Consider the following 24,192-nt stretch of genomic DNA (forward strand, 5'->3'; position numbering starts at 1 on the left):
ATTAATAGGCATGAACTTGTATTTTCTCGAAATTATTTTCTCCAAACTAACTCGTTTACATATATTTCACATAACAGAAATGTTTCATTTTACAAAACCAACCTGGGCATTGTGTAGCCTGCTTCGCTTTTCCATAAGCCCGTAAACTCAAGATACCCTCTTTCCTTTAACTGAATGGATCAATGTGTAACCATCATCCATCCCAACTCTGTTCGTCATCTGTGGTAATTTCAACTGTTGCCATAACAGCTGGGTGGATGTAAGCTGTACAAAAACATGCCAGAGAATTGCAGCAAAGGCCTTCTGTGACTCTGTGGGTCTGACTCAATCTGCAAACCTTCCAACCTGAATTTCTGCAACTCGTCTCCCTCCCTCCTGGAATGAATAATGATGATGTTTCCATCCAAAATCTCCTGTTCCTTTTCTGCCCTTTTTGGCTGTTCTGAAAGCCCATATATCTGGTTATTGGAAGGGAGCAACCTCAATGATGCAGAATATGGATATTTAAAGAGACCAATTGGCAGGGAATGCAATCTGCCCTCTAATAAAAGGGTTGGGCTACCATCGCCATATATCACCTGATATTGATTCCGCCTGGCAGTACTTTCACAAAAGCCTGCTTTCTCCTATATAACGGTTTATCCCAACCAGCCTGCCGCTATCCGTTCCTGTCGATCCTCTTTGAACTTGTACTATGCATTGTTGTGGTTTAAATCTTTGCAAACCAAGATTATTGCTTTGTTACACAAGTCGTATCTCACCAACTGTCACTGGTTCCCCTTCAGAGGTAAAGTCCCATTTGGCATTTCATTTTTCTCGGACATTTTTGCTCCCTTACAATGATGACATGACAAATAATAAAATGAAGAGAAAATGTGATCGACACGTGATTGTTAACTTTCCTTCAAGACATTTTTTTTGTTTGTGTGTGTGTAATGTCACAACATCACGACAGTTCTTTGTTATTACGTACTTGGTCTGAGGATTTACAGGAGCGTCTTTTGTTTTTGGTTTCCCTTTGAACAGTCTTTTCCACATTTTGCTGAGTTGAAAAGAAGAAGAAGAAAACAGCAGTTTGTTGAATATGATGAGGAAGATTTATCCAGAATAGTCAAAACCAAGATAAATGGCACAACTTTAGTTTAAAGAGAAGAAGAGAAAACATTATTACCTGAACCATTTAGAAAAGGAAGCTTTTTTAGTTGCAGTATTTGTTGTGAAGGGGCTCACTTCTGGGTTCTGTTCTAAAAAATTAACTTTCTTCATTTTCATCTGTGATTCTGGAGGGACCACATCCACCTTTTTAGCCGTGTCTCGCGTCGCGAACGCTGGCTCGAAGAGAGTTCCGCGTTGTTCTTCTTCTTCTTCTTCTTCTTGACTGGTGGAATGACGCAGCTCTTGGACACATTTGTCCTTGTTCTTCGAATGTGTATCACTTTGCTGAAAAAGAAAATAAATCGACAATATACTGCAAATGTGTGAAACATGTGATCTTTTTCAATGTCTTTCCTTTCAACAAATGTTCCACAACACAACCTCTGTTCACATGAACTAAAAGAAAAAAATGAACAAAGGTTCCAAAGAGAAAAAGAGTAAAAGCCAAAAAAAATTAAAACAAGCATTTACACATGGTTAACCTCACCTGCAGTGGTAAAGGAATTTGAATTTATTGTAATTATTTAAAATACATTGCAAGTTTGACATTTGTTGGCACACATTTGATTTCTGAAAAGAGACGAGTTAAAAGTTGCTGAACATGGGATGCATGGCCAACTGCTACAACACTGATGAATGAGTGGAAGAAGGTCTGGTCAGAAAAGAGAAACCTGGATTAACTATGACCAATTTGGATTTGCACATCAACCAAGTGAGAAAAAGCAGCTATCATCACAAAAGCGAGCAAACCTCATTTGCTGAAATGATATTAAGAAGCGGTACCTTCTGGGTGACCTAAAAAGCTGAAATTTTTTGTGCCGATGGACATCGAAGCTGATACACCGGAAAAAAATAATAACAGAATCGGCGAACAACATCCATAAATGAATGAATGAATAAATAAATAAATAAATAAATAATCGAATGCAGTTGAGCGACCTGAGACAATGGGGAAGCATGGTTCGTATGCTTGCACAATGTGTAAGCACACCCCCATTCTCAGCTCATTCTAACCACTAGCTCACTGATATTAAAGTTTGGTACTTTCTGGGTGACATAGAAAGCAAAAATTTCACAAGTCAACGGACATCGAAGCCGATACAGCCGGAAAAATCACAGAACCATTGGAAAGTGTCCGCAAATGATAATAAAAATAAATGAAAAAAATGATTCAAAAATGTAAATGCAGGTGAGCGACCCGAGAGAATTGGGGAAGCAAGGTAATTTTGCATGCTGACAGACATCGAAGCCGATAAGCGAGGAAGAAATTCCAGAACCATCGGAAAGCGTCTGTAAATGAAAATATAAATATATGAAAAAAAATAAATGATAATAAATAAATGAAAAAAATGCATGTGAATGAACCCAGAAAATGGGGAAACAGTCCTTTGTTGCTTATAATGTGCAAGCGCACCCCAATATTATTTATATAAATAAATATACATTTACATATGTATACAAATACATATATATATATATATATATATATATATATATATATATATATATATATATATACATATATATATTCTTCTTTCAGCTGCTCCCGTTCGCGGTCGCCACAGCGGCACAGTGGTAAGGGCAGCGGCTTGGGATCCAAAAGGTCCTGAGTTCAAGCCCCGTTGGGCCACTGAATTAACACACCAGGGGGTTGACTCAGCCTGTCATCCTTCCGAGGTCGGCGAAATGAGTACCAGTGTACTGGGCCCGGTGTATACCCCAGTTAAAATAGGTGTACCAGATCCCTGTGTCGCAAAAGGCGACCAGGGTTGCGTCAGGAAGGGCATCCGGTGTAAAACATGTGCCAAATCACGATGCGGATCATATGGATGATCCGCTGTGGCGACCCCGAACGGGAGCAGCCGAAAGAAGAAGAAGAAGAAGAAATACATATTGTTGTGTTTCTCCGCCACTCTGGCGTGCGGGCGACCGCTTTTAGCTAAATCACGGCCGCACGCGCCCACCGGACGTGGCAAACCTAGTCGCAGCTTTCAGATCAACGCCGAAATCCAGCTACGGGTGTGTTCTGAATCACACCGTAAATCAGCAAACTATTCTGTCCGCGCGCGACAGGGTCCAATCGCCGAATTGTCGATTTGCCGAAGTATGCGCGCAGACAGAAATGCCGGGAATTTACACCTCGACGGAGCCTGCACATAAACGAGCCATTCTTAAGCAGGGTGGGGATGGCGTGGTTGAGAGGTGGTTGTTGTTGTTGAAGTAGCAGTTGTGGTTGTTGAAGTAGTGGTTGTGGTTGTTGAAGTAGTGGTTGTTCCAAAACAAAGATAGCAAAAGAATAATGGCTCAACTGATTTGTAGAACCACCTTCCAAACGCCATTCTTTCCCACTCTTTCCTCCAGGGCGTAAAGCATGCAGTGCACTGACGTCTCATATCATTCATCATCCTGACTCATGATCGTTATAACTCCCATTAACCCTTCCGAACCCAACCTCCTTTTTTGTTGGTTTCAGCGTTTCCTCCCCGCCTCACTTTCATATTTTTGCCTTCATTCATTCCTTTGCTGATTGCAAGCAAGAGTGGTCCCGTTACCCCACAGTTCAAGCTTGTTAAAGCTTACTCTTCCTTCAATCATCTTTTAAATAATGGAATTTCAGCAAAACAGCTAAATCGAAGAAAAAAAAAGATGTTTCTTTGATTAAATTCCTGACACAAAGCTGGGTGCCACGAGGAATCGAACCTCGTCCCAAAGCCTGGAAGTGCCACCACCAGCACCTTTTAGCTTTTGAGGAAAAGCAAAACCCAGAAAGATCGAAGAGATCTTCGATCTTTCTGGGGGATTAAATAACCATTTGAACAACTGATTGCAGATTTGGGACTCAAGTCGACGTTTGCACACGAGTCGGGAATATCCACTTGTTGAGACAAATCCCATTGCCAAAAATATTAATTTGCAGGAGAAATAAGAGATCATGATGTTACATATGCCAACAATTTGGACAAGCGGTTAAATTAATAGTCATAGATGGTTGGGATTTTCATTGAAAAAAACTTCCTTGTTTGTTTTTTAGTGCAATTAGATTTTCTTGGGGTCATCACAAAAAGAGATGATAGCCAGCCAATCAAGAGGAAGAAGCCTGACTGGCTGGTTATATGATAGGAAATATAGAACAAAATCCTGTGTAACTTTGAACTAGTTGTCCATTTGCTTCGCATTGTGAAAGAAGATGTGATTATAACATTTTGTAGAGAAAAGTCAAAATGCACTCATGACACTAAAACGTGATTCAAAAGCACTCATCATAATCACCACATGACATATATGTGATACTTACCAGAACATGCTCACCAAGCTGTGTGATACCAAAGATCTCTGCATACTCACAAGATCTCAACAAAAGTTATGTGTAAACAAGTCCTGCACATGAGCAGTGGAACAATGCCCTGCAAAGGAAATCATGAAGAAATGGCAGCCATTAAAAGGGTAAACAAACATATTAAAATGAAATATGACTTTTGTGTTCCAATTTCAAATGTTAAGCAATGCTGGACTTCAGCAATTGTTGTTCCACCAATGTTTTTATGTTTTTTTTTAAACTGCGACGATATTGTAATCTGTCTCTCCATCTATCTCATCCGAAATGGTGACGTGAAAAATCACCAAATTTGATATTTATGATCATCACTTGGCAAGAAGGAGTGAGAGCAGTATCATTTTGTCCCTGCCCCGAGGCCCTGTGGTGGCGTCAAACACCAAATGTGGCAATTACGGGCACTTAAAAAAAAAAAACTTTCAATGAAACTTGGTGCAGCATGTCCAATCAACATTGGGGGATGTATGAAATAAGCAACGATTTTTTTTGATTTGACCCCCGGTTCATTTCAGGGGTCAAATCATAGGTCAAAACAGGTTTTTTTCAATCCCAAAATTTGATATTGGTCATTTCTGGGGGAAAATTTTGCATTCTTTCAACTTTGCTTTGATGGGAAGCAAAGGGATTTGTGATGGCATGCCATTGCCTTCGCTCTCATTTCTTTTTTTACTCATTAACCCGCATGCGCAAAGCAAAAAAGCGGGGATAAGGAATTGGACATGTATTCACCGAAGTTGTTCAAACTTACCACACAGATAATGAATGATGGCGGACACAAACATGTCATTTCTTGATCCAAGATGGCCGGCTGGCGGCCATTTTAGTTGTGCAAAAAAACCCCCCGATGTTGAACACGTCTTCAACCATTTCTCGAACAAGCATTTACCAATGTTTTTCAAATTTGGCACACAGATAATGAATGATGGCTTTCTTAAGCACGTCATTTGTTTTTCACGATGAGATCCAAGATGGCCGACTGGTGGCCATTTTGTTACTTAAATGTGTCCCCAATCATTTCTCACACATGCATGGTCCGATTTTGTTCAAACTTGGCACAAGCACAGGACATGGCATACACATGCCCCTTACTTTATTTTGCGATCTGATCAAAGATGACCAACTGGCAGACTGGCGGCCATTTTAGTTGTCCGTAAATATGGGCTAGTCCTTTAACTCCATGCAACAAAATGACAAACAATGGGGGCTATGACATTTTATGTCTTTTTTCCTTGTTTTTTTTAATACACCCGTGAAGACCATTACCCCGTTTGACTTGCAACTCCCATCATCAAGCTCTGGTGCAGCCGTGGACTCCGTTCCACAATTCCATGAGTCTCAAAACGCATGTTAAAAAAGACCAGAGAAATAATTTCCTTCCGAAGTGCATTCAGAAAACCTTGTGAGAGACTTGATATTCAGATGTCTCTTCTGTTGAAAGCTTGACATTTACCTGTATTCATTATTTACTCGACATTATTCCAAACATTTATTTATGCTTTACATCTTTTCTCCCTCTCCTTCATACCTTGTCAGGTGCATTGATTTGGATAAAGAACATGAATTAGGAACACTTTTAACCAAACAATATGCATACATTCGTGTGTGTTTGGGAAATTTCAAAGTCACAAGACCTTATGTGGTATAAGGAGAGCAAGTATCAAATAGTTTGAACCTCATATTGGCCTGAAGAACGTGCCAAATATCCAAGGGCTGACTCTAACATCGTTCTTCTTCTCCCTTCCACAGCATCTCTTACATCTTCTTCAATGCTCTACCTTTGTTTTCGGTGATCTTCAGAAACATGATCCATTTCCCTGAAGGAGAGAAAACACTTGGGAAGATGTACATTGATTATATTTAATCTTTCAGACAAGGCGAGATGAGACGAGTCTCAAACCAGTGGTTTGAACTTGAAAACAATTTCCATCATTCGAGAGAGACCTCCCCACACAAGAAACATCTACCCTTGTAATTATCCCACACTTCCATGAGATCTGCCCACGGTAATTATACTACACAAGAGCTGTGATATTTCCATCCTGAATTACAACACTGCGCGTCAACACCTAACGGAACAGGAAGATTATCACTTCCTGCTCAGAAAATCAACTTCCGGCGTCACACAGAAAACGATTCAGCACAAAAACATCGTTCTTCCGCATTAACCCCGCCCACAATCCACCCGGCAATCCCCGCCCACATCACACCCAACAATAAGTGTGACAGAAGACACAGGACAGAATAGCCAATTATATAACAGCGCGATGTCTCAGCGCTGTAAAAATTGCAAGGTGATGCAAATTAGTTTACTCTGTAACGGCCCCTCTCATCCTGAGATTTCCTCCTTAATGAACCACCACTCGAGTCTGTGTCTTCCCTCCGTCTACTGAGATTAAAATCCAGTGGAATCTCAAGTTGGATTCTCAAGTTCAGCACATGATTTCACGCTCCTCTGCCTCTCGATGCCTCCACGTGACCATGTCTTGGGACACAGTCATCACTCCCAGCAGTGATAAAATGGCAATTCTCGTTAACCTCCGCCATCGAAGATCGGAGGTTACTGTTTTCACCCCTTTCTGTTTGTTTGTTTGTGAACAGTATTACGGAAAAACTCCTCGACGGATTTCGACGAAACTTGGTGGGGGGATTAGGTATGGTCCAAGGATCATGCCATTAGATTTTGGACTTGGTTCAAAGTCCAATATGGCCGCTATGGCAGCCATTTTGAAAAAATATTTGAATTTTTGTTTTTGCATTTCTACATGTTTTAAGTGATTTCCAACCAAAAAAAAAATACATTTGTTCGAGAAAAAAAAAAAAAATTTGCAACTTTTTAAAAAAAAAAATTCGATTATATTTGAAAAATATTTGAATTTTTTTTTGGCATTTCTACATGCGCGTCGATCTAGTTTAGTTTATTCAATCGTGGTTCAGTAGAGTCTGATCCGTTTTGACCTACAATGAATAGGATATCAGGTTCACTTGAGTGACCAAGCAGTATTGGCGGAGGAGATTTTGCATTCTACCGAGTGCTCCCCCTCTAGTTTTGTCTGTTATTGTTTCACACACCACCACACAAAACAAGTCCTGACGAGGGTCTGCAATCTCCGATTGCTCTTTCTTATTTTGAAGATCTGGACAAACTGTAATATAAGCAAAGGTAAAAAAAAACTCCATTGAGGAGGAAATAGCATGACGGATGGATGGACAGACAGAGCTGATTACAATATCCCCTGGTTTTTGTTCAAAAGCGTGGGGATAATAAACGTAACAATGTAGATGGCAATGCGAAAACAAAAGACATGACACTCCTTCTCCTCCCTCCCACCCCTCCCTTCATCCCTACTCTAATTATAATTACCAATTCATATCTCGAGGTGATCACACACTTGTTGCCTGAAGAACATCAGAAACTATTTACCAAGTATTATGCATCCAATAGCACATGCGAACAAAACTTCAGTGTAGTGAGAACGAATCAGGTGAAATTAAAGTTAATATCGAAGAGTTTGAACCTCATGTTAGCCTGAAGAGCGCGTCAAATATCCAACGACTGACTGGAGCATCGTTCTTCTTCTCTCTCTTCCGCAGCACTTCGTAAATCTTTTTCAATCCTCTTTCTGTGTTGTTGGTGATCTTCAAAAACATGATCCTGTTTCCCAAGGAGAGAAAAATAGTAACAGAACACTTTGTATGATACACAGATTTTGCATAATTTTAATGTTGGTATTGGAGGAGCTTGTGCAAATAATCACAATTCAGAACTAAGAGACTTGGACACAAATGATAAATTGTTGCCCCGACCAGCAGTGCAGATCATGTCGGTTCCCTTCAAGGAATTACAATTGAGGTAGGTTCTCTCATTGCTCCAAAGGACCAAAAACTAATTACACTGACAGTATTATGCCACATACGAGGGTCCTACCATCACACATCAAGGAACTTCTTATCTGGCAAGCCCAGAAACGCAACACAACACACACAAACCAAATGTCTCTGCACCATTCAGGTCAAGTCAGGTATGGGAGCATGTGCCAGAACAGCGAGTCGCTGCGTCCACTTTCCGCCGGTACTCCAGGGGCCTCCGTCTGGCCTTCCCCCAGGCAGATGCCAGGCCCATCCCCATCTCCTTGAGATGCTGGTAAACCTGCTGCAACCATGAGGAACGTGGTCGGCCCATTGGCCGCCTCCTCTTATGAGACTCCCTCGCTGAGAGAATCTGGTGAGCAGGATCAGTGTCAGGAAAACGAGCCACATGTCCATACAGCCGCGACTGACACTCACGGACCATGCATGTAATAAATCTCATCCGAGTCTCTCTCAGCAACCGCTCGTTGGACACAAAATCTGACCAGCGATAGCCAAGGATTCTCCGAAGAGACCTGGTACCAAAGGAATTAAGTCTCCGTCTCAGATCCTTGGTCAGAGTCCAAGTCTCGCATCCATAGCGCAAGACTGGAAGCACCAAGGACCTGAAGACTCAGAATCGTCCTCCTGCACAGGTACCGGCAGTGCCACACCCCATGATCCAGTGAATCCATGACTCCCCAGGCCCGACCCAGACGTCTATTGACCTCTGACTCACAGCCAGCAGAGACATGAATATCACTGCCAAGGTAAGTGAATCTCTCCACGACCTCAACATCCTCACCACAAACAGACACAGACAGGACAGCAGCATCCAAGATGTCATTGAAAGCCTGGATCTTAGTTTTGACCCAAGAAAGCTGTAATCCCAGCGGCTCCGACTCCTCATTCAGCACCTCGAGGGCCCCCAAAAGGATATCTAAAGTCTCCGCAAAGATGACTGCATCATCTGCGAAATCAAGGTCCAACATCTTGACATTCCCAAACGATGCACCGCAGCTTGATCTTTCCGACATCCTCCCTAAAATCCAGTCCATACAAGTGCTGAAAAGTGTGGGGGCCAGTATACACCCTTGACGAACTCCAGTAGCAACTGGAAATAAGTCAGAGATGGTACCACCACACTTCACAGCACTCTCAGCACCAGAGTAGAGTTCAGACATCAGATCGATCAGTTTTGGTGGCATCCCACGAAGACCAAGAATCCTCCAGAGGGCATCCCGATTCACTGAATCGAACGCTTTACAGAGATCAACATCGGCTGCAAGCAGTCCCTGCCATAAAACTCTCGTCTGCGTTCGGTGAGGACACGAAGAGCAAGGATACGGTCAATCGTTGACCTCTTTGGTGTAAAGCCTGACTGCTCTGGACGCTGGTGCTCAAGCAGGTGGTGGCGAACCCCATCAAGAATTATCCGAGCAAAGACCTTGCCCGGCACTGAGAGCAGCGTCACCCCTCGGTAGTTGTTGCAGTCTTGGCGATCACCCTTCCCATTCCAGAGAGGGACAACAAGGCCCCTCTTCCAATCAGTTGGGATGATGCCTGTGTTCCAGGCAGAGCACAAAACTGCATGCAATGACACGAGTGCAGCATTTCCACCAGCCTTGAGAAGTTCAGCATGGATGCCACAGATCCCTGGAACTTTACCCTGTTTCAACCGGTTCACCGCAGCCCGTATTTCCACATGCGAAGGTGGACCACAATTGATTGGAGGGTCAGCAACAGGGATTGTAACACCATTGACGTCCAACTCGACAATTGGGGGATCAGCCTGGTACAACCGCTCAAAGTAACCGGCCCAGCGGGCCTTCACTTCAGACTCCTCTGTTAAGAGCCTACCACTCGATGCTCTAACTGCAGTGCTCCGAGGGATGGGCTTGGATGAACGCAATGCGCGAATTCCCCTGTAAGCGGGACGAGAATCACCTGTCCACAGGTGATGCTCTACCCCCTCACAGATTTCTCGCACATAGGCCTCCTTGTCCACCCTTAGTGCACATACAGTTTTACGCCTCAGCTCCCTGAACAGCTCATCTCTGCCATTCAGCCTGGCCCTGCGACTCTGGTCACTGGTATCTAATATCCCTTGAGATACAAAATTCTTCTTTGCCCTGCGGTGAGTTCCAAGACATCCACCGGCAACATCAAGGACTGTGGTCTTGAAGGTAATCCTGAACTCTTCAGGAACCCCCAAAGCACCCAGACACCCCAAATGTCCACTCAGCCTGTTCGCAAACTCCTCAGCTACTCTCTCATCCTTGAGCTTGCCAACATCCAGCCTCGGCTGGGATGGTACCATTCTCCAGGATTTAAGGTGCAGCTTTAGAGTTGCTACAACAAGCCAGTGGCCAGTATTGAGGAACTGAGCACTCCGGTAGACCCTGCAGTTCTGGATCATCCTCCAGTGACCGTCAACGAGGACATGGTCAATCTGCTTTGCCACACCGCCAGCGTTGGAATACCAAGTCCAGCGATGAGCTTGTGGGCGCTGAAACCATGAACCGGCCACCCGAAGTCCATGACTTCTTGCAAAGTCAAGGAACTTAGTGCTATTCTGATTCATAGTTCCTGACCCATGGGGACCAACACACATCTCATAACCATCCCTATCAGTTCCAGTCGATGCATTGAAATCCCCCAAGACTGGAAGTGTATCTTGTCTCGGGCACTGATCAACCACAGACTGGAGCGTGGCGTAGAATGTGTCCTTCAGGGTGAGGTCACGCGCCTCAGTCGGAGCATAGACAGAGACCAGGGAAATGACACCGAAGGAGTGACGAATCCTTAGTCTCATAATACGCTCGTTGACCGGTGTTACCTCAATTATCATGGGAGTCAGCTTATTGGACACAGCTCCAGCAACCCCTTGGGCATTGCAACCATCAGAGCAACCAGTAAAATAGTAGATTTAACCACCCACAATGATCTGACCACTATCCGGTCTTCGGACCTCAGAGAGTGCTGCAATACCAATGTCCAAACACTGGAGCTGAGATGATAGCAGAGACAGGTGATCGTCCTCTCTTTGGGAAAGGACATTCCAGACACCCACCTGAAGGGACCGCCTCAGGTTAACCCAAGGAGACCCCCGTCTGGCGGACGACACCTCAGCACCATCCCGGCACACACCAACGCAATCTGACCCAGGAAGGTTACCCCATGCTTTTCATCCTATCATCAAAGAACGGGGTCCCGAAGGCTTTGCCCCAATCCCGTTATCCGGTGAGCTCTCCTGCGAAGGGCAGCAGCACAGGAGGTACTCCCATGGAGTGGGTTTCAGTTTTCTTTGCGTTTTGCGGAATTAAGTGTTTTACAGTGGCCGGAGTGCAAATCCTGCCACCAACCTCCTTCAGAGAAGTACCCAACTGCAGGAGGATATGCACAGACACAGTTGGGAACAAGCTTTGGATGGCTGTTGGCTCACAAGGAGCTCCTCCGGCCTTTGACATGTTTTGCTTTTAATCCTGCTGGGTGTCCTTACATGCACCCTGCTCACCAGGAAGCCGGGTGGGGAAGCCGGTTTAGTCGCCGTAAACCCAACCATGAAACAGGTTAGTACAGGTTTACATGATATCTGTAGCAAGTCACAGATCTGATTTGGCCTGACCTGACAATAATCTGACAGAACATACGACAATCGAGAATGTCAAAGATCATTTGGACCATCTTTCTTGCATCACACACCACAAATCCAGAGTTCCATACCAGACTGGCACTGTGAATGACGACACATCTTGACACAAAGTGATGTGTTCAATGAGATGCAGATGTCACAAGGAAATTGAAGTTTGAAAAGCAATAAAAGTGAGGAAAGAATATATAGTGAGGACAAAATTGAGTGCGAAGACCGGGTGAAGCGTTTTGTCTTTGTTTTGGATCGACGAGAGTGAGTAAAGGAAACGATGGAAAGAAAGTGGTTGGGGGTTGTCGTGGAGAGAATAGTGTGGGATGAGTAGTTGGTTGTCAGAAGCGATATGATTTCAGAAGCAACCATCAGCAGAGTAACTACCTACCTGTGTTTTATCCCATACTTTCTCCACTTTTCAAACCTCCATTCTCATTTGTCTCTTTGATAAGGAATTTCCAACTTCTGACAGTCTTAGAGCTAAGAACATTCTGGACAATTACTCCAAACATATATTACTTGCTTCATATCTGTTCTCATTCCACTTCAAACTTCTCGAAATGCAATTGTTTTGCATAAAAAAATGTGAAAAAAGCAATATTTTTTGCCAAGCATTCTGCTTACAATCATGTGTTTCTCAAATGTCAGTGCTGTGAGAACAAATGGGGTCAAATGAAGGGTGGTATCAAAGAGTCTGAACCTTACCTCGGCATGAAAGGCACTGCAGATATAAATCGACAAACTGGAATGGCATTCTGCTTCTCTTTTTGGCAGCATGTCATACATTTTCTTTATTGCACATTCTTTGTTGTCACTGAGTTCCAGAGACACGATCCTGTTTCATCCAAGGAGAAGGATAGTAACAACAATTGGGAAGGCGCACATAACTTAAATTTAATATCTGAGGCTAGTGGAGGAGACTGTACAAGTATCACTTCCATCAGAAGGACAAAGGGACAAACAAACAACACGGGCTTTGATTCTGTAGTCACAGCAGAGTTAAATGCGCCGACAAGAACGAAATGGTTTCCTCAGCAGGAAATGGTATTTTGGAGTGAAAAGTTTTTGAGAAATAAGCTTTGTGAAAAAGAAGAGGAAGACATGATGAAGAAGTAGTAGAAGAAGAATGCTTCGGTTATTCTTGAAGGAGTAGTCAGGAGAGAGCAATATTAAAATGCATTTTAAGCGTTTTAAAAATGTTACGAAGAGCTTTTAAAGGAAGAAACATTTCACTAAATTAAGATTCAGCATGGGGATGTTGAAAAGAAAAGGGATGGAGAATGAAGGAAGAACCAGGCATGGCAGATTGAGTTTGTGTTTGGGTTTTTTTTTGGAGTGAAGAAGAGCTTTTGTTCTTTGTAGTTTTTGGAGTGAGAATGGGGGAAAGATCAAACTGAGGGATCAGGAATGATAATACTTGGGAGAAAGGGATGAAAATGAAGCATTGGTGGGGGGGAATCGAAGCAGAAACAGAAGCAACATGCTCATAATCCAAGCCCCAGGTGAGTAGGCCCTACTTTAACAAGGACACAAATTCAACAATTCAATGCAACTTCATTTGGTTTGACATGGAAAATTGGACAATAACATGACCAGAAACGTTTAAAAGGAAATAAACAGTGTAATACGATGAATCTGGTCTGGGAAACTGCTTTAATGAGATGTCAGGATGAGTTCTCGAACCAGCATCACACATTAAGGCACCCGGAACCCATTATGGCATAATCAATGATCTCACATCCACAAAGTCCTGTTGTGATTTCAATGACAGGCTAATTATCTGTAAAACACACCTGTGATTCTTGTATTTTTTTTTCTTCTTGGTCTTTTGTTCTAAAATCTTGGAAATATGTCCCAGGATGGAACTCTTTCCACAACACTCGTTTCCTTCGTAAACAAGAACATTTTGGCTGGTGGATGTCTTTTTGAACTCCTTGAAGCTCTTTTTCAACATTTTCCACTCAGTCCCTGTGGAACATTGACACAATATATACATTAAGAATTGTCATGTTCATTAGATGTAAAAAAAAAAAAAATTTAAATGGTGAAGATTATAAGGTGTGTGCAAAATTCGGAATGTGGAGGATGAAAATTGAAAATATCGACACCATCAATTCTTCACGTGCAGGGAAACTCATCTGATGGCACCCTACAGGCTCTCTCTCTCTCTCTCTCTCTCTCTCTCTCTCTCTCTCTCTCTCTCTCTCTCTCTCTCTCTCTCTCTCTCTCTCTCTCTCTCTCTCTCTCTCTCTCTCTCTCTCTCTCTCTCTCTCTCTCTCTCTCTCTCTCTCTCTGCAAAGCTTGGAACCATTGTATGGCTGTCATACCAAGAGCCAGGACCCAACATCAGGCAATCATGCTCATCTGTGATCCAAATTCTCCAGCCTCTCACGATCCACAAAAGGCTGGTAAGAGCCAGTCAGTGTCTGGTCCACATTCTAAGTTCATTCCCTCCTTTCCTTCTTCCTAAAGGAAGGAGTCCTGCTGGGCATTGCTCAATAACTATACGAGGTCCATCTGAAAAGTAATGGGACTGACTTCACAGAAATTTTATTCCAAAAAATATATTGAAATCACAGCTTGTCCCTTCAAAATAGTTTCCCTCCAGTCTCACACACTTGTCCATCCTCTTCTTCCATGCTTCGATACACCCCCGGAGGATTCTTCTGGAATCCTCCGGAGCTCCCTCGTCACGGCCCTTTTAATGACCTCCACATCAGCAAATTGGGTCACCTTCATCACCCCCTTGAGTTTGGGGAATAGGAAAAAATCACAAGGGGCAAAGTCTGGCAAATACGGGGGTTGCTCCAGAATTGGCACGTTCCTCTCCACCAGAAACTCTTGGATGCTCAAGGCACTGTGAGCAGGGGCGTTGTCATGGTGGAGCACCCATGCGTTGTTTCCCACAGATCCTTCCTCTTGTCCCGGACTGATCTCATGAGGTGCCGGAGGTTCTCCTTGCACACGTATTGATTCATTGTTTGACCCTGTAGTAGAAACTTAAAGTGGACGATGCCCTTGATATCAAAAAACGCGATGAGCATGACCTTGACCTTCAACTTCGACATCCTTGCTTTCTTTGATCTTGGTGATGCCGGACTTTTCCACTGATGACTTTGCCGTTTGGTCTCGGGATCATATTTTAATATCCACGATTCATCGCCAGTAATGACTCTCCCGAGCAGGTCGAGATCGTCCTCAAGGCGCTCGATAATGTCTTGACAGACAGTAACTCTGCTGTTTCTGGTCCTCGGACAACAGCTTGGGGACCATCTTTCCGCACACCTTGCGCATTTCGAGATTTTCAGTGATGATGCTCCAGACAGTGTCTTTGTTGATGGAAAGTTCCTCAGCAATCATCCGCACTAGAAGTCGACGATCTGCACGCACCATCTGCTTCACACGCTCGATGATGTCCGCCGTTCTGCTCGTTGAAGGTCTTCCAGACCGTGGATCGTCTTCAACCTCCTTCCGTCTCTCTTTGAACCTCGTGTGCCATTCAAATGCCATGTACGTGACATCATTTCTTCCCCGTAGACTTGCTGCAGCATTGTAAAGGATTCGGAAGGTGTTTTGCCAAGCTTGGCAAGAAATTTCAGATTGGCTCTCTGCTTTCAACTCATAGCGCGACAACTCAGACGAGACAACGTGTAAAGCATGACTTGTACAAAATCACACGAGTGCAGTCAACCATCACCAATCATATATATTGCTGGAATGTTGCGAAAGACTGTGACGCAACTCGTTCATTCAAGTTGTGTAAGTGGAGCACACAGCAGGCTCAGTCCCGTTACTCTTAAGACAGACCTCTTATCTTCAATTAAAAGGCCAAAGTCCAAAATCCGTCCCTTCCTGTTCCCACCCATTCCTGATTATTCCTTTCAGCATGTGTACTTCTGCCCTGCCATTGTGGAGTGGTTTCCCAGCCAGCTCAAATTCCTTCTACAAATGGTCCTGATGGTATTAGTGCTTCATTCCTCGGGAAATGTGGTCCAGTCCTATCCAACACTCTTCTCTTTCACAGAGAGGCACATTCCTCTCACATAGGAATGTGGAGAGGCACATTCCTACCCACTGACAGAAAGTCAGTGGATTCTCAATTTAATGCAAGGTTACATCTGGCCTTGCTTTTACTGTACTGCCCTGTTCTACTTTTGTCCAACCCAAACCACCCAAGGTCTCATGCATTCCTTGAGAAACTCTCATCTTTTCAAGGTCACCTCACAACATTTCAATGCTTTTGAGTGAAGCCAGAATTCAAGAAGTAATCCAGGCAAAGTGACCTCATCACATTTAGAATCTTGTGTGCTCCTTCCTCTACCTCATGATATTGGAGCCTCTTTTGCCCCAATATACTTGGCACACACAGGAGACTGATACTCTCACATGTGAACCTTTCTTTCCTTTCCTCTGATATCTCCTTTGTACGATTGCACACTTTTCATGCCAGCATTCAAGTCATGCTCATGTCTTGTCAGGATATCCTCTCAAATGCTTTGACATGTCCTTGTTTGCCACTCCAGTTGTATCATTGACCAATATGGATCATTGTTTCCAACTATTTCATGGCCAGTTGCTATGTCACGTGCTGGCTGTACCTTTGGCCTTATATTCGCTTTTACTGTGATTATCAACCTCGATCATGTTTCTCTTCTGTTATCCAATATTATAAAAATGTAAAATAAATTCTATCACAAGACCATAACAAGAAAAAGAGGAATCAGATTTCAGACCCTCGCAGGATTTGTTTTGTGTGGTGTATTTTGTGTGGCGTTTGTGTGCTAGTGTGTTCCATTATTTGTAAGAGACAAAATGTTTACTGCCACTTTAGAACTGCTGGCAGTGATGACCAGGTACCAAGACGTCCCACTTTGACACAACCACGCTTTCATTGGATACCTTACCCTGACCCATGACGTTTATTATTTTTATTATTAAATTGAATTATGAATGCGATTAAAATTAAATTCAAATCAAATGGAAGAGCAAATAGGTACAGTCCTGCATTGGAGTCATCAGAAGGAACCCAAACAAGCAAAAAGCAAAAATGAAGTCATCAGGAGGAACCTGGATAGGATTCACATTTCAGCTGCCACTCTTCTACCCTCAAACCTATTCAGGCACAACCAAGTGAGCCTTATTCAAAAAATCAAAATACAATTAAAAAGAACCCAGATCAGAAAAATTAAATAATTATGGCTGCCAGACCATGTGTCCGATCAAGTTGAAATTTAAACCTTTATTCCCCATGATGACGAGATCATAATTTTGAAGTTTCATATCGATTGTTTAAGCAGTTCCAAAGAAAACATTATTTCATATTTTTCTTCAATCCAATGTGGCTGCCAAACCATGTGACCTATCAATTATTCCTCAACAAACTTGTACACACAAGGCTTGGGGAATATTTGTGTGGTTTCCTCTCAATCTGTTCAGCTGTTCTGAAGAAGATTTTTATAGGTTTTAAGGTAAATCCAATATGGCTGCCAAACCATCTGACCTGTGATGTCATATGTGTAAACCTTTTGTTCCTCATGGATCGGCGGTTACACTTGAAAAGTTTTGCCCCGATCTGTTCAGCCACTTCAGAGAAGAAGATTTTTGAAGGTATTTATTAAAAAACTAGAGGGGGGGCACTCGGGAGAGTGCAAAACCTCCGCCGCCAATACTGCTGGGTCACTCACGTGAACCTTATATCTTATTCATTAAATATGATGTCAACAGTGCTGAGAGTTATAGTTCTTTTCTCCATATTTTTTTTTGGGGGGGGGGGTTGGAAATCACTCAAAACATGTAAAAATGGAAAAAAAAATCGAAATTTTGTTGAAAAAGAAGTTGCAAAAAACATTTTTCTCCAACAATTTTTTTTGGGGGGGGGGGTTGGAAATCACTGAAAACATGTAGAAATGCAAAAAAAAAATTTCTCTAACAATTTTTTTTTGGGGGGTAACAATTTTTTTTTGGGGGGGGGGTTGGAAATCACTTAAAACATGAAGAAATGCAAAAAAATTCTCTTTTTTTTGGGGGGGGGGGGGGTTGGAAATCACTTAAAACATGTAGAAATGCAAAAAAAAAATTCTCTAACAATTTTATTTTGGGGGGGGTAACAATTTTTTTGGGGGGGGGGTTGGAAATCACTGAAAACATGTAGAAATGCAAAAAAAAAAATTTTTTCTCCAACAATTTTTTTTTTGGAGGTGGGGGGGGGGACCAAGTCCAAAATTTAATGGCATGATCCTTGGACCATACCTAACCCCCCCCCCCACCAAGTTTCGTCAAAATCCGTTGAGGAGTTTTTCCGTAATACTGTTCACAAACAAACAAACAAACAGAAAGGGGTGAAAACAGTAACCTCCATCCATCTTCGAAGATGGCGGAGGTTAACAATGTGGTTGCCAAATCACGTGACTGATGCCGTCATCAAATTTTTTTTCTGTGGACCATTTTATCCCTGGATGACCCTCAAAAATTCTCATGTTGATCAGATGTGGTGTTCTACATATGCAATTATGACATCATAATGAAGGCACCGCTGACGTCATAAAAATCACATTCCGCATGAGGAGTACTTGCCGTGTGCCAAGTTTCAATTTTTTTCTTTGGTGCAGTTTCAGAGATAGAGGTCCAAAGTTTTTCTATTTTTCAACATGCCTGCCATGCCACATGACCTCTGACATCATAATTCTCCAAACAACATTCTACATGAGTCGTCGTACCGATGTTGACAATTTCGTCTCAATCCGACAAGTGGTTGCGGAGAAAAACATGAAAGTTGTGTATGGATAAACAAACAAACAGACAAATAAACCAATGTCACCTGCAGGGTGACCCGTATCTTGCCAAAAGGTGACCATGTGTGACTTCTTTAAGGTCACACTGAGGTGAACTGAGCTGCTATCCACCAGGAGCGACTCCTTGAGGAATATCTGCCTACGAGAGATTCCGATGAGAATCGTTCTACAGAGTAACCATGAAAAATATGCTTTTGCCTCATAACGTCACCAAATGACTTCATAATGTCTCAAGCTTGACATATCTAGAAAGCACTCATCAAGGTGTTCAATTTGAGGTACTACACGATATGGTTCCTAAAACTTGAAAATTTGACCTTGGAGTCAAATATGTTTGACCTTAGGTGCTAACCATGAAGGTCAAGGCCAATCGCCACCAAAAATTAATCAGCTGAGCGCCAGACCATGAACTATATTCCCATGAAGTTTGAAGACGATCCGATCAAAATTACTCAAAAAATAAGGGTTTCGTCGACTCCCCTGATTTGCGACAAAGTGACCTTGACCTTTGACCTTGACCTTCAATATTTTGTGCACTGAAAGGGACTTCTATAGGCCTCTGATATGCGAAGTAATAAAAATTTCCAATGATAACTGTGCTCTGCAGAATTTTTTATACATGATTACATACAAACAAACAAACAAACAAAAAAATAAAATTAAATTAAAAAAACACAAGCTGACTAACATATCTTGCAAAAACTTCGTTTTGGCAAGATAACAAGAAGACATCACACAGAGCATGACACTTGCAAAATCCATAAAACAAATTTGACCTCAAAAAGAATTGGCGGCTGAATTAAATGACCAAATTCCTTTTCAAATTTCAAGTGAATCAGATGAAAATTGACAATTTTAGAAATTTGGCACATGTTGACCTTTTGGCCAATGTTGACCTCCAAAATAATTGGTGGTTGAATTCAGTGACCTGATATATATATATATATATATATATATATATATATATATATATATATATATATATATATATATATATATATATATATATATATATATATATATATATGAAAATTATGGATTTTTGAAATCTCACCGAAGTTGTTGACCTTTGCCCTATGTTGACCTTTTGACCTCTAAAACAATTGGCTTCTTTCTTGTGACAAACTCTATCATGTGGTGAAGTTTCGTGAAGATCGGTTTAAAATTGTGACCTGTCGGCGACAAACAAACAGACAGACAGACGCAGACAGACACAGAATAACAAAATCGACTGACCAATAAACTTGAAAAATCTTCAATTTTGTCAGTAACAGATGGAGCCCAATGCAATACCCTCGCCAAAATTACGCGTGCTCTAAATTTTAAATCCAAACCAACAATAATTACATCACCATTCAAATGAATGAAAGCAACATGTAACAACAAAATATCGAAATTCTCATTTCCGGAACAATATTATATGGTTTAGGCTGGCAGTGCAGTCTGTTGGTTTTACACTCCACTCTGAGCTGCCTTCTCTCGGGTTGAATCTTGGCCCAGCTATAAACGGTCATCCTGCGGTGTCCGTGAAGAGTGGGCAAGCTTTCAAAGGCACTCAGACCTAACTTGCAAAATCCTTCTCAAACCTTTTTCTCAAAAGAAAAAAATAGTATGAGGTAGTGTGTGGAAAAGAAAGCAATCACTAACATGACGGAACATGATGGATGGTCTTGCAATGTATCTTTCCATCACTTTCCATACACAAACTGCCATGTTACGCACTCTCTCTCAATCTTTAACACATTTGATAACAAGGTCAACTCATATAAAAACGATGCTAATTTCCCAACATAGTGAAGCAAACAATGAAGGTACATCTCCTTTTAGCTCTGTGCCATGACAACTTTTGCAGCAACAACCCTTTTGGAGCATCACCTCCAAAATAAAATTTATTGACACAAAGAGGAAACGTTCCATGTGCAAAGGATCTGCCTGGGAATACAAATTTTAACAATGGGATCAGTTGGAAGTTTCAGTGTTAGACTCTTCAGTCCCTGTCTCTCTTTTACAAAATTTACCTTATTTTACCACAGTCCATCTGCTGTTGTTAAACATACTGCAGCATTAAATATGCCTCCTTTGAAATTTCTTCCATCATCAAAAATGAAAAGCATCACAGTGGTGAGCAGGAAGAGAAGGTACTTACTGGAACCTTGAAAACTCTGTGTATCATTGTCCATCAAGTCATTCCTGCAGAAACATTAATAGGCATGAACTTGTATTTTCTCGAAATTATTTTCTCCAAACTAACTCGTTTACATATATTTCACATAACAGAAATGTTTCATTTTACAAAACCAACCTGGGCATTGTGTAGCCTGCTTCGCTTTTCCATAAGCCCGTAAACTCAAGATACCCTCTTTCCTTTAACTGAATGGATCAATGTGTAACCATCATCCATCCCAACTTTGTTCGTCATCTGTGGTAATTTCAACTGTAGCCATGCCAGCTGGGTGGATGTAAGCTGTACAAAAACATACCAGAGAATTGCAGCAAAGGCCTTCTGTGACTCTGTGGGTCTGACTCAATCTGCAAACCTTTCAACCTGAATTTCTGCAACTCGTCTCCCTCCCTCCTGGAATGAATAATGATGATGTTTCCATCCAAAATCTCCTGTTCCTTTTCTGCCCTTTTTGGCTGTTCTGAAAGCCCATATATCTGGTTATTGGAAGGGAGCAACCTCAATGATGCAGAATATGGATATTTAAAGAGACCAATTGGCAGGGAATGCAATCTGCTCTCGAATAAAAGGGTTGGGCTACCATTGCCATATATCACCTGATATTGATTCCGCCTGGCAGTACTTTCACAAAAGCCTGCTTTCTCCTATATAACGGTTTATCCCAACCAGCCTGCCGCTATCCTATCCTGTCGATCCTCTTTGAACTTGTACTATGCATTGTTGTGGTTTAAATCTTTGCAAACCAAGATTATTGCTTTGTTACACAAGTCGTATCTCACCAACTGTCACTGGTTCCCCTTCAGAGGTAAAGTCCCATTTGGCATTTCATTTTTCTCGGACATTTTTGCTCCCTTACAATGATGACATGACAAGTAATAAAATGAAAAGAAAAATGTGATCGACACGTGATTGTTAACTTTCCTTCAAGACATTTTTTTTGTTTGTGTGTGTGTAATGTCACAACATCACGACAGTTCTTTGTTATTACGTACTTGGTCTGAGGATTTACAGGAGCGTCTTTTGTTTTTGGTTTCCCTTTGAACAGTCTTTTCCACATTTTGCTGAGTTGAAAAGAAGAAGAAAACAGCAGTTTGTTGAATATGATGAGGAAGATTTATCCAGAATAGTCAAAACCAAGATAAATGGAACAACTTTAGTTTAAAGAGAAGAAGAGAAAACATTATTACCTGAACCATTTAGAAAAGAAAGCTTTTTTAGTTTTAGTATTTGTTGTGAAGGGGCTCACTTCTGGGTTCTGTTCTAAAAAAGTAACTTTCTTCATTTTCATCTGTGATTCTGGAGGGACCACATCCACCTTTTTAGCCGTGTCTCGCGTAGCGAACGCTGGCTCGAAGAGAGTTCCGCGTTGTTCTTCTTCTTCTTCTTCTTGTTGACTGGTGGAATGACGCAGCTCTTGGACACATTTGTCCTTGTTCTTCGAATGTGTATCACTTTGCTGAAAAAGAAAATAAATCGACAATATACTGCAAATGTGTGAAACATGTGATCTTTTTCAATGTCTTTCCTTTCAACAAATGTTCCACAACACAACCTCTGTTCACATGAACTAAAAGAAAAAAATGAACAAAGGTTCCAAAGAGAAAAAGAGTAAAAGCCAAAAAAAATTAAAACAAGCATTTACACATGGTTAACCTCACCTGCAGTGGTAAAGGAATTTGAATTTATTGTAATTATTTAAAATACATTGCAAGTTTGACATTTGTTGGCACACATTTGATTTCTGAAAAGAGACGAGTTAAAAGTTGCTGAACATGGGATGCATGGCCAACTGCTACAACACTGATGAATGAGTGGAAGAAGGTCTGGTCAGAAAAGAGAAACCTGGATTAACTATGACCAATTTGGATTTGCACATCAACCAAGTGAGAAAAAGCAGCTATCATCACAAAAGCGAGCAAACCTCATTTGCTGAAATTATATTAAGAAGCGGTACCTTCTGGGTGACCTAAAAAGCTGAAATTTTTTGTGCCGATGGACATCGAAGCTGATACACCGGAAAAAATAATAACAGAATCGGCGAACAACATCCATAAATGAATAAATAAATAAATAAATAAATAATCGAATGCAGTTGAGCGACCTGAGACAATGGGGAAGCATGGTTCGTATGCTTGCACAATGTGTAAGCACACCCCCATTCTCAGCTCATTCTAACCACTAGCTCACTGATATTAAAGTTTGGTACTTTCCGGGTGACATAGAAAGCAAAAATTTCACAAGTCAACGGACATCGAAGCCGATACAGCCAGAAAAATCACAGAACCATTGGAAAGTGTCCGCAAATGATAATAAAAATAAATGAAAAAAATGATTCAAAAAAGTAAATGCAGGTGAGCGACCCGAGAGAATTGGGGAAGCAAGGTAATTTAGTAAGTAAGCATGCTGACAGACATCGAAGCCGATAAACGAGAAAGAAATTCCAGAACCATCGGAAAGCGTCTGTAAATGAAAATATAAATATATGAAAAAAAAATGACAATAAATAAATGAAAAAAAATGCATGTGAATGAACCCAGAAAATGGGGAAACAGTCCTTTGTTGCTTATAATGTGCAAGCGCACCCCGATATTATTTATATAAATAAATATATATTTATATATCTATACAAATACATATATATATATATATATATATATATATATTTATATCTTCTTCTTTCAGCTGCTCCCGTTCGGGGTCGCCACAGCGGCACAGTGGTTAGGGCAGTGGCTTGGGATCCAAAAGGTCCTGAGTTCAAGCCCCGTTGGGCCACTGAATTAACACACCAGGGGGTTGACTCAGCCTGTCATCCTTCCGAGGTCGGCGAAATGAGTACCAGTGTCCTGGGCCCGGTGCATACCCCAGTTAAAATAGGTGTACAAGATCCCTGTGTCACAAAAGGCGACCAGGGTTGCGTCAGCAAGGGCATCCGGTGTAAAACATGTGCCAAATCACAATGCGGATCATATGGATGATCCGCTGTGGCGACCCCGAACGGGAGGAGGAGGAAGAAGAAGAAGAAGAAGAAGAAGAAGAAGAAGAAGAAGAAGAAGAAGAAGAAGAAGAAGAAGAAGAAGAAGAAGAAGAAGAAGAAGAAGAAGAAGAAGAAGAAGAAGAAGAAGAAGAAGAAGAAGAAGAAGAAGAAGAAGAAGAAGAAGAAGAAGAAGAAGAAGAAGAAGAAGAAGAAGAAGAAGAAGAAGAAGAAGAAGAAGAAGAAGAAGAAGAAGAAGAAGAAGAA

The 24,192-nt window shown here is 41.8% G+C and overlaps 1 protein-coding gene and 1 long non-coding RNA gene across 2 annotated transcripts in view; one reads left to right on the forward strand and one right to left on the reverse strand.

The window, feature by feature from the left end:
* The first annotated feature begins 3,362 nt into the window (after window positions 1-3,362).
* On the forward strand, window positions 3,363-22,673 carry LOC147032331 (uncharacterized). Its single transcript, XR_015055122.1, has 2 exons — window positions 3,363-4,599; window positions 22,000-22,673. It is a non-coding gene; the product is annotated as an uncharacterized LOC147032331 (long non-coding RNA).
* The window catches only part of LOC147032332 (kinesin-like protein KIF27), a 28,941-nt gene continuing 12,541 nt past the window's right edge, over window positions 7,793-24,192 (reverse strand). The window contains 6 exon segments of the mRNA XM_085869849.1: window positions 7,793-8,141; window positions 12,687-12,816; window positions 13,775-13,949; window positions 20,919-20,962; window positions 21,947-22,015; window positions 22,142-22,410. Of these exon segments, the coding sequence (XP_085725975.1) occupies window positions 8,028-8,141; window positions 12,687-12,816; window positions 13,775-13,949; window positions 20,919-20,962; window positions 21,947-22,015; window positions 22,142-22,410 (801 nt within the window). The 3' untranslated portion in view covers window positions 7,793-8,027.

Source organism: Eptatretus burgeri, chromosome 2, assembly GCF_056783735.1.
Source record: "Eptatretus burgeri isolate ZD-2024b chromosome 2, Ebu_testis_v1, whole genome shotgun sequence".
NCBI classification, from domain to species: domain Eukaryota; kingdom Metazoa; phylum Chordata; class Myxini; order Myxiniformes; family Myxinidae; genus Eptatretus; species Eptatretus burgeri.